Here is a 14,785-nt window from a genome sequence, read left to right on the forward strand (position 1 = left end):
TTGTGTGTCAGATTTGAAATATTGAGCCAAATGGGTCGATTTGTTTGAAAAATTCATCTTCCCAATCACGATTTCAAAGCAGCCTAAAAAATTGAAAACTTATATAATGTTATTAATCATTCGATACATGGTTTCTCGTCTACAAGTTTCACTATCTCTGATATTCATGTTTTTTTGTGAACGGTGGGAGATCAACTTCGAATAAGATAAAACATGAAAAGAATAATTCCCAATCTATTTGGATTACTCATGTTGAATCTTGAAGCTGCCATTTTAAAGATGAACAATCTTGTTATGTATAATGTTAGGGATAAAATATATATCTCGATCTAAAGATTAGAAGTTCAAATCTTTTTGAGTCCGTCTTCCGAAAGAAGAAAATCCAGAAGATAATTATAATATCAAATCATTCCCAAACAAAAAATCGAGATGAAACTAAGACGGCCAGAAAATTTCCCAATAAGAAAATATGAAAATTCTTTATTGAATAGTAAAATTACAGGTGAGTGTGTGTAATTGGCCATAACGTTGGTAGGCCCAGAACGTAACGTTCCACTCAACAACCCCATTCTAGAAACAGCCAGCCGACGAGAAACCGCCGCTGTCGCCGTCGCCGTCGCCGTCCCCACCACCATTGACAACACCCAGTTTCTTAGTTAACAGCTCATTTGTAATTAACATAGATTCATATTTCAACATCAGATGAAAGTAATTCCACCGCCCATCTATAGTAGGATTGTAGTCGAGTAGACTAAATTATAGACCAAAACCCTGTGCACGGCGACGTTTGAAAGAAAAATAATTCCGACTCAATTTCAGGGGAATTTCAATTAGGAAATAATCTCGAGCATTTTCTTATCTGTCTACCGATTATTATCTACAATCAGGAATTCGGAGAATCGCTTCTAATCCAACTATGAACTATCAATTTGAGGCAGAAAGAAAAATTGCTCTATGAACTGAAAAAACTCAAAGAGATTTTACCGTTAATCGAATCGAATCAGTTATCGTCGTCGCCAGGTTTGTGATGATTCACCTTCGCACATGATAATCCACGCGCCACCGTCGGCGCGTCCACTACAGTTGCCGATGACATCTCCATCTGGCAAATCCGGACGGCGCCGAACAGCCTCTCCGGCAACTCCTCCTCCGTCTGTCCCTCCACCAGAAATCCCATATCTACTGTTACGTTGGTGACGTATCGAAGCGCGAGATGCAAAATCGCATTGGCTATGGTCGAACTCCCCATATCTACGTCAATCTCCAAATAGTTAGGTCCTCTGTGGTAATTGCACGTCAATGCCTTTCCTAACAAACACGCACTGTAATTTCCTACCGCTTTCTTGACGATCCACGGTCCTTTCACGATCCGATTCACCAATTTCAACCGTTGATTTCTGAAAGAATCATCGCCATTGATAAATCGGTGAAGAATCGAGCCAGCAGGAATCGGATCCTCAGTAGCAAAGTAGAACACGGCACTGTAATGATCCTTCCCAGGAACTTGAAGGTTAACAGCAATAATAAAGCTCTTCAACGACTTACCTAAGCCTTGCGCTCTCCTCAACGCCTGAGCAACGCGATTGTCAGGACGACCGAGGACGTTGTCGAGCTTTGAACTCGATTTCAGCCAATCAACACCAGCAGGAGAAAGCAGATAATCACCAGACGGAGATTTCTGCCGTTTCGTCAAGTAGTTCTTAGAGCGGAGAAAGAACAAATCGCCAGGCGGCGAGGCCCAGCCATTTATCCCGGTGTGAAGATCGACAGGGCGTAAGGATCCGCCGTTGATCGTCTCGGAAATCCAATCGACCGTCGTCGTGGATTCGCCGTATTCCGAACACCTTCCGCCAGATTCTCCGATTAAGCTCCGGTGATTTAGGTTCTGCTTTGTAGGGCACATGGCTTCCACCAGACTTCTCTTCTCTTTCTTCTGCAAAATATTTTCTCTCTCTAAACCGACTGCTTCTTCTTCCTCCTTTTATCTCTGGAAGTGAGGACCGGAAGTAAAAGTTTATCAACCAACTACGGCTAATCTAAGCCCCTTTTTTTTTACTTAATTACGTGATTGCCATTGATGGCTCCACTCCTTTTTTTTCTTTTCTTTTTCATTATTATTTATTAGATTATTTTATTTGTCGTCATCATCGCAATTAAATATCTTTATTTATCATTATTGTTTTATTCCAATGGAATTTATTTATTTTTTAAAATTTAAAAAAAAAAAACATATTTCTATCCGGAATCGCTAGTAATCGCCCGTCAGCTATACGACACCAATTTCAAAATCAATCAATAATTTAAAATTAAAATAAATTAAAATATTATATATATATATATATATATATATATAGTAATCGCCCGTCCGTGAAAATATTTTTTTAATACAACAAATGTCAAATATAAAATATGACAATTTGAACCTCGAACAAACTACTATGGTAGGAAGGAGCAAACTCGGGCTAACCTACCTAACCTAAAGATACCATAATTTCAAAGATGGAAAGATATTAATTTTCGTGTGTAGGTATCAAAGTAAAATATTAATTAAAAGGAACGGTCAATTTGTTTGTAATGAATAAGATGTCTATTTAAGAACCCGTCATGAATAAGATGAAGAGTGCTCATTTAAACGGAGAACACGAGGGAGTAAGTGAGGAGATATTTCTTTCCATTAGCTGAACAGGAGTAAAGACGAGAATTATATTCTCCGTCCCTGTCCCAAATCTTTGTCTTACCCTACACAGACATTGAACATCATATTCGAGTTCTAGAAATTATCTTGTGAGATCCCACGTCGGGTAGGGAGGGAACGAAACATTTCTTATAAGGGTGTGGAAACGTCTCATTAACCGACGTCTTCTAAAACCGTAAGACTTTAACTATATTTGTTAGTCGTAGGTTTGGGCTGAAAATTGAAATAAGAAGCGGGGATAAAATAATCTTTCCCGATACCCACCTCACCTCGTGAACGTTTCTACGAGTAAATACAATTTATTTATAATTTCAAAGACATAATTTATAGTACATTGATATGTTTCCTTAAATGGGTGCATGAAAATTTAATATTTATGATGGTTTTTCTAATAAATAAATAAATAAAATTGTGGATTAATAAAATGTAAATATTGAACTATAACCAGTTGACTTAACTATAATGGTGTGAAATGACGAAAATGTCCTGAGTTGGTGCGGGCCCCACTTCATATTTATTGTTTTTATTCTTTTTAATTGTTTCTAGAAAAAGGGAGACGCGGTGGATGGCATTGGTTGTAAATTCGATAAATTGGTGGGGGTATATTCGGAAGCTGAGCCGATAATTTTGACGGACGACCGACCTCGACATTAACGACGGTGATAGAGACACGTGGGAGGGAAAAATAAAAAAAGTTTAATTTCTACGCTTAAAAAATATATATATATATATATATATATATAAATAAATCATCAAACTGTTATCATTTTTGGCATGATGCAATTTAAAACTGTCAGGGCAGTGTTATTTATGGAAAATAATTTTATATTAATATTTTGAAAAATATATTATGGTATTATCTCTCCTTTGTTTTTAACTCAACTTTAATATTTGTTTTTTTCAAATTTTATTTTTTTAATATCAATCAAGGATAGGATGGTAACTGAGATCATATTCAAATGAGAGCAATCCAGATAATAAGATAATTAAGAAAGAATAAAAAATTGAAAGTCACTGCACATACCAACAATGTACACTTCCTCTTCAGTAGCTCGATCAAAGAAATAGTTATATATTGGATAATTTTTTAGAAGTTTTGTCTGTTTTCCATTCTTAAAAAGGAAGGATATTGTAGGATCTGAGTTATCAGACACCTAATCTAGATCCAAATTCTAGAACGAGTCAAATTTTTTTTATTAAAAAAGTGAATAATAAAACATAAAATTGGGTTTTTTATAATTTATGGGATTTGTTGTTAATAAATTCATTTATTATGGTCAAACATTGAGAGTAGCACACAAAATAATAATAATAATAATAATAATATATAAAAACACAATTTCTCTTTTATTAAGATTTAAATTTTAAAAAACATGTTTATTAAGCACATGGGGAATAGTTTGACTTGAATTTTGTAGCTCAAAATTGAAAATGGAGCTCATATTTAATATTCTGTTCGATTTGGTTCGGTTCAGAGTTTATTTTACATTACCCCAAACTTGTATCTTAAGCTGGAGAGGAATTCGAGTTTGGGATGTGTTACATAATCCTAACCCTAACCCTAAATAATTGCAACTTACCTAGTGTCAACCATTTTCAAAGTTTATAAGATTGAAATAATTTTCTAAATACTTTACGATCGTGCTCTTAAACTTTAAAAAGAAAAAGAAAAGAATTTGAACACTTGAAAAATTATTTGCTCTTTTTTTTTTCTGATAAGATTTAAACATAGCTTAATTGTCTCATCATTAGGGAGAGATTCATCTAACATGGTATCAGAGTCATGCCTTAAACTTAGTCGTGCCAATAGATTGGTAAATCCTCAAATGTCGAACAAAGTACTCTAAAAGAAAAGGAGTCGAGCCTCCTTGAAGGCATAGTCAAAAAAATGACTAAGACTCCAAAAGAAAAAGGAGTCGAACTTCAATTAAGAAGAGGCGTACTTTGTTCGAGGGGAGGTGTTGGATGATGAAAGTCCCACATCGACTAATTTAGGGAATGATCATGCGTTGAGTTTATTATAAAAAAATACTATTTCCATTGGTTTGAGGTCTTTTTGGAGAAGTTCAAAGCAAAATTATGCTCAAAATAGACAATGTCATACCATTATGGAGAGTCGTGTTCATCCCATAATTTGAACTAAAATTTAGAATTTAGATTCGATACATGATGACCCTAATATTCACCTGCATCCATTGCAATACCGTACAAACCACACGTTATTATTGTTTGTTTTTCCCTTGATAAAGTTGATCAGAGTCAAAGGCGCAACTTTTCCTGATCTTCCAGAGGAAGCCAAGCTTTAATTCAGACAAAAGTCGAGGACAGATGAAGAAAAAAGTAACCAAATTGTATGGAATAGTATGTTTCAAAACCTACTTTTAAACCCATTTTTCTTTCTATTTGGTCTCGTAGTATTTCTTCGTAAATAAAAGATAATAATTTAACCTAACCCGTAAAGATATTATATCTTCAACTAAGAGGTTAGAAGTTTAAATCTTAACTCACATTTGAACCGAACAAATTCAAACTTTTAAACTCTGTCAACGGAATATATCAATACCCAGTAATGAGAGATTCTATCGACTTACTACTTCTCTAGATTCAATCGGTTTTGCTTTCGATTAAACCTCCAACCCCGGCCGAGTCGAACTGATTACACCTCTAGTTTTCACCACATTGATACAAAAATGTGATGAAACTAATATCAACCTATCTTTAGAATTGATACTAAGAGGAAGCAACCAGCCCCGGGTGAAATCCTCCCATTTTCTCAGGATTTTCTCAGAATTAGATTAGTAAAATCAAACGAGTAAAGAAAACACAAGAGCAGCAGAAAGTTTCCTCTGTTTTCAAAAAGAAACTAGCGTATGGTTTCCTCATACTACAGGAATAAAACTTCTTCTGAAACACTCAGGATTTCATAGCTAAAGAAAAAGAAATTTACCGCAGTAATGTACTAATACGTTCGTCCTTCGACATGGTAAACGCCAATGGTGAAAAAAGCATCTATTGAGGTCATAAGTCCTGGGATCTGCCTTAGCTGGAAAAGCAGGATTACAACAGAAAATTGAAGTGATTATACAGATAGATTGGATAAACACAATTATGATCACAGCATTGCAAAAAGTAGAGCTATATTAGATTGCTTGAACAGACAACTAGAATCCCTTTGAAGGAAAGAACCTAATCCACACTTCAATAGAGTCAATTTCTTACCACATATTGCTTCTACTGATGCAAATAAAGAGTGAGAAAACTACCACAAAGTGTTAATTTTTTACCTATGTAAATACAGTTCTTCTAGCAGTTAGAGATGAACTTTATATATAATGGAGAAAGCAATATGCTTTTTGCTACCATACAGAGAGTCTCATTTTACAATAAGAGAACAAAAGACAGCAGCTAGCTGAAGGGATGATATTCTTTTGCTATTCAACAGAAAACACGAGGACAGGATGCAAATTACATATTTTCCATGATGATTATGTCAATGAATTCATTGCTGGACATGAACTAAATCAATTTGATGATTAAATAACAACAAAAAAGAAGATTTACTAACTAATCACTGCAAATATATGTTTAAGAATTTGATAAGTTTATTTGGAAAAGAGCTGGAAAACAATAACAAATCCAAACCAAAACCTGATGGTTGTCTTTATTCCTAACGTACCAAAGCGAAAAGAAGACCGACAAAATGGGGATCATGACAGCCAAGATAAATACCCATATGAAGGAACACACCATGGCTGATGTTAGGTGCGTGTAATGCCTTCCTCCAAAAAAAAGATTGCATATATACATATATAGACATACACACATATTTATAACATCCATGAGTGTTTGGATCGGCTTGCACACGCCCCGGTTACAACCATTTGATCCTAAGATAATAAATCTTAAGTACGTGATCACCTTGACTTAAACTCATTTTGTCTATGCTCTTTATTATTTACACGACTCTTTTTGACCACTAAGTCAACCCAAGATGGTTTGAATCCCACCAATAATTTGGGCTGAAAGGTATGGAGGACAAGATCTAGCAATTATACTCCTGAATATAAAGCTCTAATATTCACTTAACAGATATATCAAAGATAATAACACTGACGTTTTTACCTGGGATACTACATATGTAAATCTAAGACTCATATATCTCAAGGAAATATCAAACCTATAATAAATCAAATTCAAATTACGATCCCATCAAGCCTCAATTGGTGTTGGTCTGAAAATTAACCATCACAAATTTTTTAGGCTTCATGCAAATGAGATTATTTTGTAAGAACTTTCTATTTATATTTAGTATTAAGAAGGAACTCCAAATCTACCTCTTTCATAGAGTATCTTGAATAATCACTTTCTTCATTACTAGATTTTTTGCTGAAAACATAATTTCATTCATTCAGTGACACCACTACTTAAACTAATATTTATTAAATAATTTCACAAAAGACTCGTTTGATCAACACCGTAGGTGATCTTGATCCAGAACAACTCAAAATCTAGCAAAACAGCATATTGATCTGTTGATCTGAAATTTACATTGAGAACTCTTGACTAATAGAACCCAGATAGACCCTGCCGACTATAGAAAAGTAGTTAACCACATGTTTTGAGTTCAACGATAAGGGGGGCAAGAAATTCAAACCTTTGATTTGTTGGTCGAAGAAACCTACTTTATGTCAATTGAGTTGAGCAAAGCTTGGTTAGGAAAAAGTGGCACTACTTCAAGTAAAATTTGACTAGCTACAAAAGTTTGTCACTATTAACGAGCTCTGGTATGAGACAAGTTAATGGATCTCTTAGTCCACAAGAAGCTGCTGCAACTCATTCTCCGTGGTACAAGGAAGCTACTCTTAGTGAGAAATCGAGCAATATATTTGTTCCCAAATGTTTTTTTCTTTTTCTTAGAGAATTTCAATAGCAAAATTGTAGATTTTAAATCTCGTAAAACAGACTCTTCAACAATACATTTCAGAATAAAGCGTATTCAACAATGGATTTCAGAATAAAATGCTTTCATTCAATTCTTGACCTGGTGATTCTTCACCTATCATGATGGAAACATGCTTTCAAGCGACAACTTAAGACCTACATTAACTAAATGAGTTTGAAGTCCTATAAAAGCCAAGTTTGTTCATATAATTAGTATAAATCAGCAAATAAATCAGCTTTCCAAAACGAAAACCAAACAAGATCCTTCAAATTTCAATAATTGAATAACCATACAAATCAAAATTGATTTGTAAGAAACATCTCCACATTCTTATGATACCAAACAAAGATTCTGAGAGTACACTGACAGATACTTACAGAGAAACATTGTTATGTGGCTCTTTTTGGCCGCCTCCACAACATCAGTCACACAACAATTAACAAATTAGGGTTTCCCTAAAGTTTCTTTCAGGAACGAATCATACAGTAATCAGTGAGTCTTCGTCCTGGGAGGTTGTTTTTGAGTCGCTAACCTATAAATCCAATACACCTACAAATATTGCAAGGAAGTGAGAAAACACGAGACTTGAGTTTGAATACAATTTCAAGATCGAAAAGATCGGAGTCAGGGAATTAATACCAAAGCGAAGACGTGAGCTGCTATGAGAAGAACAATAACCAAGGGTATTGCTTCGAGGAACCAGGGCCCTATCGATGACCGTTGCTCGTTCGCCATTTTCGCCGGAGAAAGATCGGTGAGGAGACCGAAGGAATGAACAATACAAAACCGAAACCGAGGATTTTACAAATTTACCTCCGTCGAACTTTCGCGCATAGCGCTTAAATACTCTTTCCCTTTGGAATATTTTGATCTTTAAAATGTTTACTTTAGTTTCATTAGGTTGATTTTAATTCTTATATTTTAAAAAATAGTTTTGAATGTTCTGATCTTGCTTGTCTAAGACGTGGTCCATGACTCCAATATGTCTGTTTTAAACTCCTTTTACTTGCTTTCGATCATTCTCTAAATTAGTCGACGTGAGACTTTTATCATCCAACACCTCCCCTCGACCTTCTACTTGCTTTCGATCATTCCCTAAATTAGCCGATGTGGGACTTTTATCATCTAATACCTCCCCTCGAATAAAGTACACCTCCCCTTAATCGAGACTCGACTCCTTTTTCTTTTGGAATCTTAGTCATTTTTTACTAGCCGACATGGGATTTTCATCATCCAATATCTCCCCTCGAACAAAGTTCTAAACTTCTTCTACTTACTTTAGCCGACGTGAGATTTTCATCATCCAACACCTCCCCTCGAATAAAGTACACCTCCCCTTAATCGAAACTCGACTCCTTTCTCTTTTGGAGTCTTAGTCATTTTTTATCTGAGGATTTACCAATCTATTGGCACAATTATAAGTTTAGGGCATGACTCTGATACCATGTTAGACGAACACGACTTTCCACAACTAAGTTTAGGGTATGACTCTGATACCATGTTAGACGAACACGACTTTCCACAATAATATGATTTTGTCAACTTTGAGCATAAGCTCTCGTGGCTTTGCTTTGGGCTTCCTAAAAGACCTAAGAAAGATAGTATTCTTTGCTTATAAACTCATGATCATTCCCTAAATCAGCCGATGTGAGACTTTCATCATCCAAAAGTGACTCGTAGTTAATTATTCCTGGTTGCTTATTTGCTTTCGGCCTATAACATTGATTATTACAAATTGTTTTCAACGCATTTTCTCTCTCACGTTTTCTAAATACACTTTCTCGCAAACATGACCTGAATCTCGATCATACGTCTGAATTGTCCTCGAATTACGATTTGTACACGACTAACTTGTTCGCCATGTTAGAAAAACTGTTGCACAATCGTTGAACCCCGAAATACTCGACCATACAGCCGATTGTCCTCGTATTACAATTTTCACAACTTGTTCGCCATGTTAGAATAAGTGGTGCACAATTGTTGAACCCGGAAGCTCGACAATACGTCGAATTGTTCTCGACGCCATGTCAGCGCACAATTGCTAAATCCCGAAGCTCGATCATACATCTGATTATCCTCGAATTACGATTTTCACACGTTTGACTTATTCGTCGTATTAGAACAAGTGCCGCATAATCACTGTTCATCTCGGTTCGAAGAGGGTGAAATCGGGAAACCAGCAGCAGGTATTTGGTGTTTGCGGGAGGGCGCCAAGTAGACCCAAAACGTGGCGTCTTCTCGTTTCCTCAGGCAATCCACCCAGCCCCTTTCACTTCCTTCTTCGCCCACTACTCTCTGCAGGTTTTTCTCTCAAATTCCCTCATTCTTTCGAGCAATTGGTGGAGCAAGATGCATATCTGATGGATTCTCCAGTTTCTTCTTGCATTTCTTGTTCTTTATAGTCATTAGCCGATGAGGAATGTCGTTGCGCGCCTCAACCGCCACCGCCTGGCCACAACGGCCTACCGAAGTACTTTCTTGTTTATCTTCACCACTTTTACTTGCATTTTATGATTCTTTTTGTTGCTGCGATGTCTGCCTGGTGAGTGATTTTTAGATGTATGGAAGTGAGAAATCACTAGAAAACTCTACTGGAGAATATTATTGGTTATCGATGACATTCGGATCTTTCTTTGTTTCTCTTCCTTCTCCTGTTAATCGCGTTATAATTATCTTTATCGGCAGTTGATACTTTTCTTGATTTGATTGTATTCCATTGGTTTACTTCAATTTGATTTTCGGCAACATTTTGTCCTCTAACTTGTACCTATCTGGTAAAGAACAACTTAGCTAATTGAGGATAAATTTCGACGAGCTCAAATATTCTTGAACTATAGTACTACCGCCTACACACCACCACCAAACGAGCAAAATCCGTACATTATGATGCGTGAGATGTGAATTAGGACCTGGTATCAGAATTGTTCGCATTCGATCCTTGAATCAGTCACTAAAATGAAAATAGGGGACCAAGCTGCATGCTAGGATATAACTATTTTACACTTCAATTACAATTTATAAATTCTGCTTCCTTTGCAGATGTATGCCCTGACAATGATTTTGGAAAAAGCATATCATTGGGGTATTTGCAGGACATTTATGCTCTGAGGAGACGAAATGTTTCTCTGTTGATAAACTTGTTTCATCAAAACTCGTGAGTGGACCGGATTATTTTCAGTTTTTGAAGGGATTGATTTCAGTTTTTACCACGTTTTATGTTTGCGTAACATTTCTCTGTTTGCAATAGGCATTTACTTAGATATTGTGATGCAGATTTTCTACAGGCTATTCAAGCGTACATGGTGAAAGGCCATCTGCAGAGTATGCGAAGTTGAGGAAGCAATTGCTGGAAAAGGAATTTGGGCATGCACTTGGAACTTACAGATCCAAAAGACTCTCCTCCATCTATCACTTTGGTCCATTTTTGGCCTTCTATAGAGCAGCAATTATTTCATTCCATGTGTTCAACCTAACCATATGGCAGTTCTTTGTTCGTGACTTAAAAAAACGAGCTATTAAGGTATTATCTTACACATTTATTCAAAGGTTTTCATCTGTGAATTATCTTTTAGTGCATAGATAAAATGTGGTGAATGAAGCTTCATTGGTCTAAATATTACGCGTACCATTCCCTCAATATTGTTTGTGTTTAAAAAATGTCGATGTTTCTGTTCGATTTGCTTTTTTGTTAATTATAAAAAAGAAAGAAAGTATTATAAGAGGTGTTTCATTCTACAGAGTATGATTTCAATGATTTAACTTAAGTTTTATATTTTGTTTCCTGCAGTTTCGAGAAACTCTAATCAGACTGGGGCCTTTCTATGTCAAGGCAAGCCTTCTCTCTCTTTTTTTTTTTTTTTTTTTTTTTTTTTTTTTTTTTTTTTTTTTTTTTTTTTTTTTTTTTTTTTTTTTTTTTTTTTTTTTTTCTTTTGTGTGTAAATTTTTAAATGTCCGTCCAACCTCCAACTTCTGGAATTGTGCATTTGCTTTAATCTGCTTCAAAGCATCAGTAACTATGTGAAATGAGGTTGCAAAAGGTTTTATCAATGTTTATCTGTTGCTTTTATTAATAATATAATAACTTAATGTTGCTTGAATTACAGCTTGGACAGGCTTTGAGCACGAGACCAGATATATTGCCAACAGTTTATTGCCAAGAACTTGCAAGGTTACAGGTATGCAAGCTTTTCTTAATTCTCAATTTGATGTGGCCGGCCAGATACTATATGCATTATAAATAATCTTTAGCGATGATTTTCTTCCCAACTACCTTCTTCAAACAATTCTGATAGTTTGAACTTTCTTTTTTCAAGGATGAAATACCTCCATTTCCGACTCATAAAGCAATCAAATCTATTGAGAACCAGTTGGGACGTCCTGTTTCGCAAATTTTTGCTGATATTAGCTCAGAGCCCATTGCAGCTGCATCCTTAGGGCAGGTTTATAAGGGTAAGTGGTATCCATTTTTTTATCTTTTGTTTGAAAATTTTCAAACCATTTCTTCACATTCATCTGCGAAATGGATTTTCAAATATTGATGTTAAAGTTTTGATGTAAGCTAAAGTTAAATAACCATTTTTTCTGCTTCAAGTCTTGCAGCTCACCTGCATTCTGGAGAGCTTGTAGCAGTCAAGGTACAAAGGCCTGGCATGTCTCTTTCATTGACTCTTGATGCCTTGTTGTTCCAGATGATTGGTGGCCAACTAAAACGATTTGCAAAGGCTCGAAAAGATTTATTAGTAGCCGTTAATGAAATGGTGAGCGTTTGCTTTTTCTTTTTTCTTTTCTAAAAACTGATTTTCTTTTCCATTTGTGGCCTATAGAGAACTAAAACTTGTGAAATGGCCAAGTTAAACAACATGTCTATTTTATTATTTTCTTTTCCATTTTCCGACACGGCGGGGACACGCTGAGACATGGCTAGGAACTCACAAAGACATGGCTAGGAACTCACATAGACATGGCTAGGAACTCACATAGACATGGCTAGGAACTCACATAGACATGGCTAGGAACTCACATAGACATGGCTAGGAACTCACATAGACATGGCTAGGAACTCACATAGACATGGCTAGGAACTCACATAGACATGGCTAGGAACTCACATAGACATGGCTAGGAACTCACATAGACATGGCTAGGAACTCACATAGACATGGCTAGGAACTCACATAGACATGGCTAGGAACTCACATAGACATGGCTAGGAACTCACATAGACATGGCTAGGAACTCACATAGACATGGCTAGGAACTCACATAGACATGGCTAGGAACTCACATAGACATGGCTAGGAACTCACATAGACATGGCTAGGAACTCACATAGACATGGCTAGGAACTCACATAGACATGGCTAGGAACTCACATAGACATGGCTAGGAACTCACATAGACATGGCTAGGAACTCACATAGACATGGCTAGGAACTCACAAAGACATGGCCAAGACACATGTTAAGGTTTTCCAAGTTTTATGTCTTGAAGGCCATTTAAAAGAAAATCCAATACCCAAAATTAAAGCCAACCCACTACGCATATAAACCTCAAAAGCCAACCCAGTAGCTCATTTAAAAGGGATTTCCTTTCCCCGTTCTGTGGTTACCTTAGTTCTGAATATTCTCTGAAAATTATGCTTAATCATACATTTTAATTTTATGGTATTGGGAGTTTGACAACATTTTTCTTGATTCATGTTTGACATTGCCGGTCAAGATGCATTTTAAGATTTATATGCTTTGTTTTTTTGTTTTGGCCTATGAAACCCTCAAGCAATTGTCTCTAGGTTAACTATTCAGGTCTTCTTGCATGGTCTGTACTGCCCTTTATTTTATAATAACATAGAGAGGTGTTGAGTTCTCTAAAAGATTTGGGATGTGCTTCCCTTGTCTTCCCCTTGTGTGTCTCTCTCTCTTTATTTATTTATTTATTAATTAGACTGTCAATTGCCTTGCTTGTTGTCACATTCAGAGCTTTCCTTAAATGAACAGGTCAGACACATGTTTGACGAAATCGATTATGTTCAAGAAGGGAAAAATGCTGAGCGTTTTTTTTCTCTCTACGGATGTCAACCATGTAAGTGCTAAGGTATTTTTATAATGTTCTGAGAATACTACTACCTCCATAGATTGAAGCCAATATCCAATAGACATTCAATTTCTGACTAAAAAATTTCTCCTAGCTTGGGGACTTCTCAATTTTTGAGTGTCTTCTTTTGCCGAACCATTTGAAATCTGATAACTGACTAGCCTTTGTATGATTTTCTTGATAACAATTAAGTAGGCGATGGTGAGAAGAGGTCTGCAGTCAATGGCACTCTTAAATATAAGAAATCAAGCGGTGTTAAAGTCCCCAAAATATTTTGGGACTATACTAGGACGGCTGTGCTTACAATGGAATGGATTGATGGAATAAAGCTTACTGATGAAATTGGGTTGCAAAAGGCCCATTTGAATAGAAGGGAGCTCATTGACCTGGTATTATCTAGAAATTGTTCTATTATTTCTTGTTACTTTTCCCAATTTTTTTTATAGTCTTTATTATTAATATAGGATGGGTTTTTTTAGGGGGAAAAACACTTTTGTCCTTGACGGGCAGCTGTGTCCATTTTCTATTTCTCTGCGTGTATTGCTTGTACATAGTCCATTTCTTGAAGTAGGCTATTTATCATAAAATCAAACATGTCATATTTTATCAATATTCTTCTTTTGACCTCAATAGGGACTGTATTGCTCCTTGAGGCAATTGCTTGAGGTGGGGTTTTTTCATGCTGATCCACATCCAGGAAACCTTGTTGCTTCCGAGAATGGCTCCCTTGCATATTTTGATTTTGGGATGATGGGTGATATCCCTCGGCATTACCGTGTTGGACTGATTCAAGTGGTATGAAAATGTTATAACTACAACAAATTGATAGCATCTAACCACTGGTTTTTTTCAAGAAGTATTTGGTAGAACGTTATGCAATTTTGACATGTCATGCACAATCTTCTGTTTATCTACCATGGCTTGACTAGATATATTACATGTAGGTTGGGATTTTTATCGTCTAGTCGTTTTTTTTATAATCATTTAAGACAGATGGGAAAATAATATTTCCTTGAATTAGGCCTCATGCACCACACTCCCCCCCCCCCCCCCCCCCC

General features: G+C 36.1%; 2 protein-coding genes and 1 long non-coding RNA gene across 6 annotated transcripts in view; 1 reads left to right on the forward strand and 2 right to left on the reverse strand.

Annotated features, from left to right (window-relative positions):
- Window positions 1–786: 786 nt before the first annotated feature.
- LOC111798016 (protein ENHANCED DISEASE RESISTANCE 2-like) lies at window positions 787–1,995 on the reverse strand. Its single transcript, XM_023680956.1, has one exon. The coding sequence runs from the start codon at window positions 1,901–1,903 to the stop codon at window positions 1,001–1,003; it is 903 nt and encodes a 300-aa protein (XP_023536724.1). The 5' UTR covers window positions 1,904–1,995; the 3' UTR covers window positions 787–1,000.
- Window positions 1,996–7,880: 5,885 nt separating this feature from the next.
- LOC111798226 lies at window positions 7,881–8,487 on the reverse strand. The gene is made up of 2 exons (XR_002815674.1): window positions 8,277–8,487; window positions 7,881–8,186 (listed from the first exon to the last, which is right to left on the reverse strand). It is a non-coding gene; the product is annotated as an uncharacterized LOC111798226 (long non-coding RNA).
- A 1,301-nt stretch (window positions 8,488–9,788) lies between these two features.
- Window positions 9,789–14,785, forward strand: part of LOC111799091 (uncharacterized protein slr1919) — a 7,767-nt gene continuing 2,770 nt past the window's right edge. Inside the window, exons 1-11 of one of the 4 annotated variants that reach the window (XM_023682490.1) lie at window positions 9,789–9,938; window positions 10,011–10,107; window positions 10,677–10,791; window positions 10,911–11,157; window positions 11,425–11,466; window positions 11,741–11,812; window positions 11,951–12,086; window positions 12,237–12,394; window positions 13,631–13,715; window positions 13,920–14,116; window positions 14,361–14,522. In XM_023682490.1, coding sequence (XP_023538258.1) covers window positions 10,050–10,107; window positions 10,677–10,791; window positions 10,911–11,157; window positions 11,425–11,466; window positions 11,741–11,812; window positions 11,951–12,086; window positions 12,237–12,394; window positions 13,631–13,715; window positions 13,920–14,116; window positions 14,361–14,522 — 1,272 coding nt within the window. In that variant the 5' untranslated portion in view covers window positions 9,789–9,938; window positions 10,011–10,049. Of the gene's footprint in view, window positions 10,108–10,676; window positions 10,792–10,910; window positions 11,158–11,424; window positions 11,467–11,740; window positions 11,813–11,950; window positions 12,087–12,236; window positions 12,395–13,630; window positions 13,716–13,919; window positions 14,117–14,360; window positions 14,523–14,785 lie in introns of all 4 variants that reach the window. The other 3 variants (XM_023682491.1, XM_023682489.1, XM_023682492.1) reach the window with 3 other exon arrangements.

The sequence above is a fragment of the Cucurbita pepo genome, chromosome LG07, assembly GCF_002806865.2.
Source record: "Cucurbita pepo subsp. pepo cultivar mu-cu-16 chromosome LG07, ASM280686v2, whole genome shotgun sequence".
NCBI lineage: Eukaryota > Viridiplantae > Streptophyta > Magnoliopsida > Cucurbitales > Cucurbitaceae > Cucurbita > Cucurbita pepo.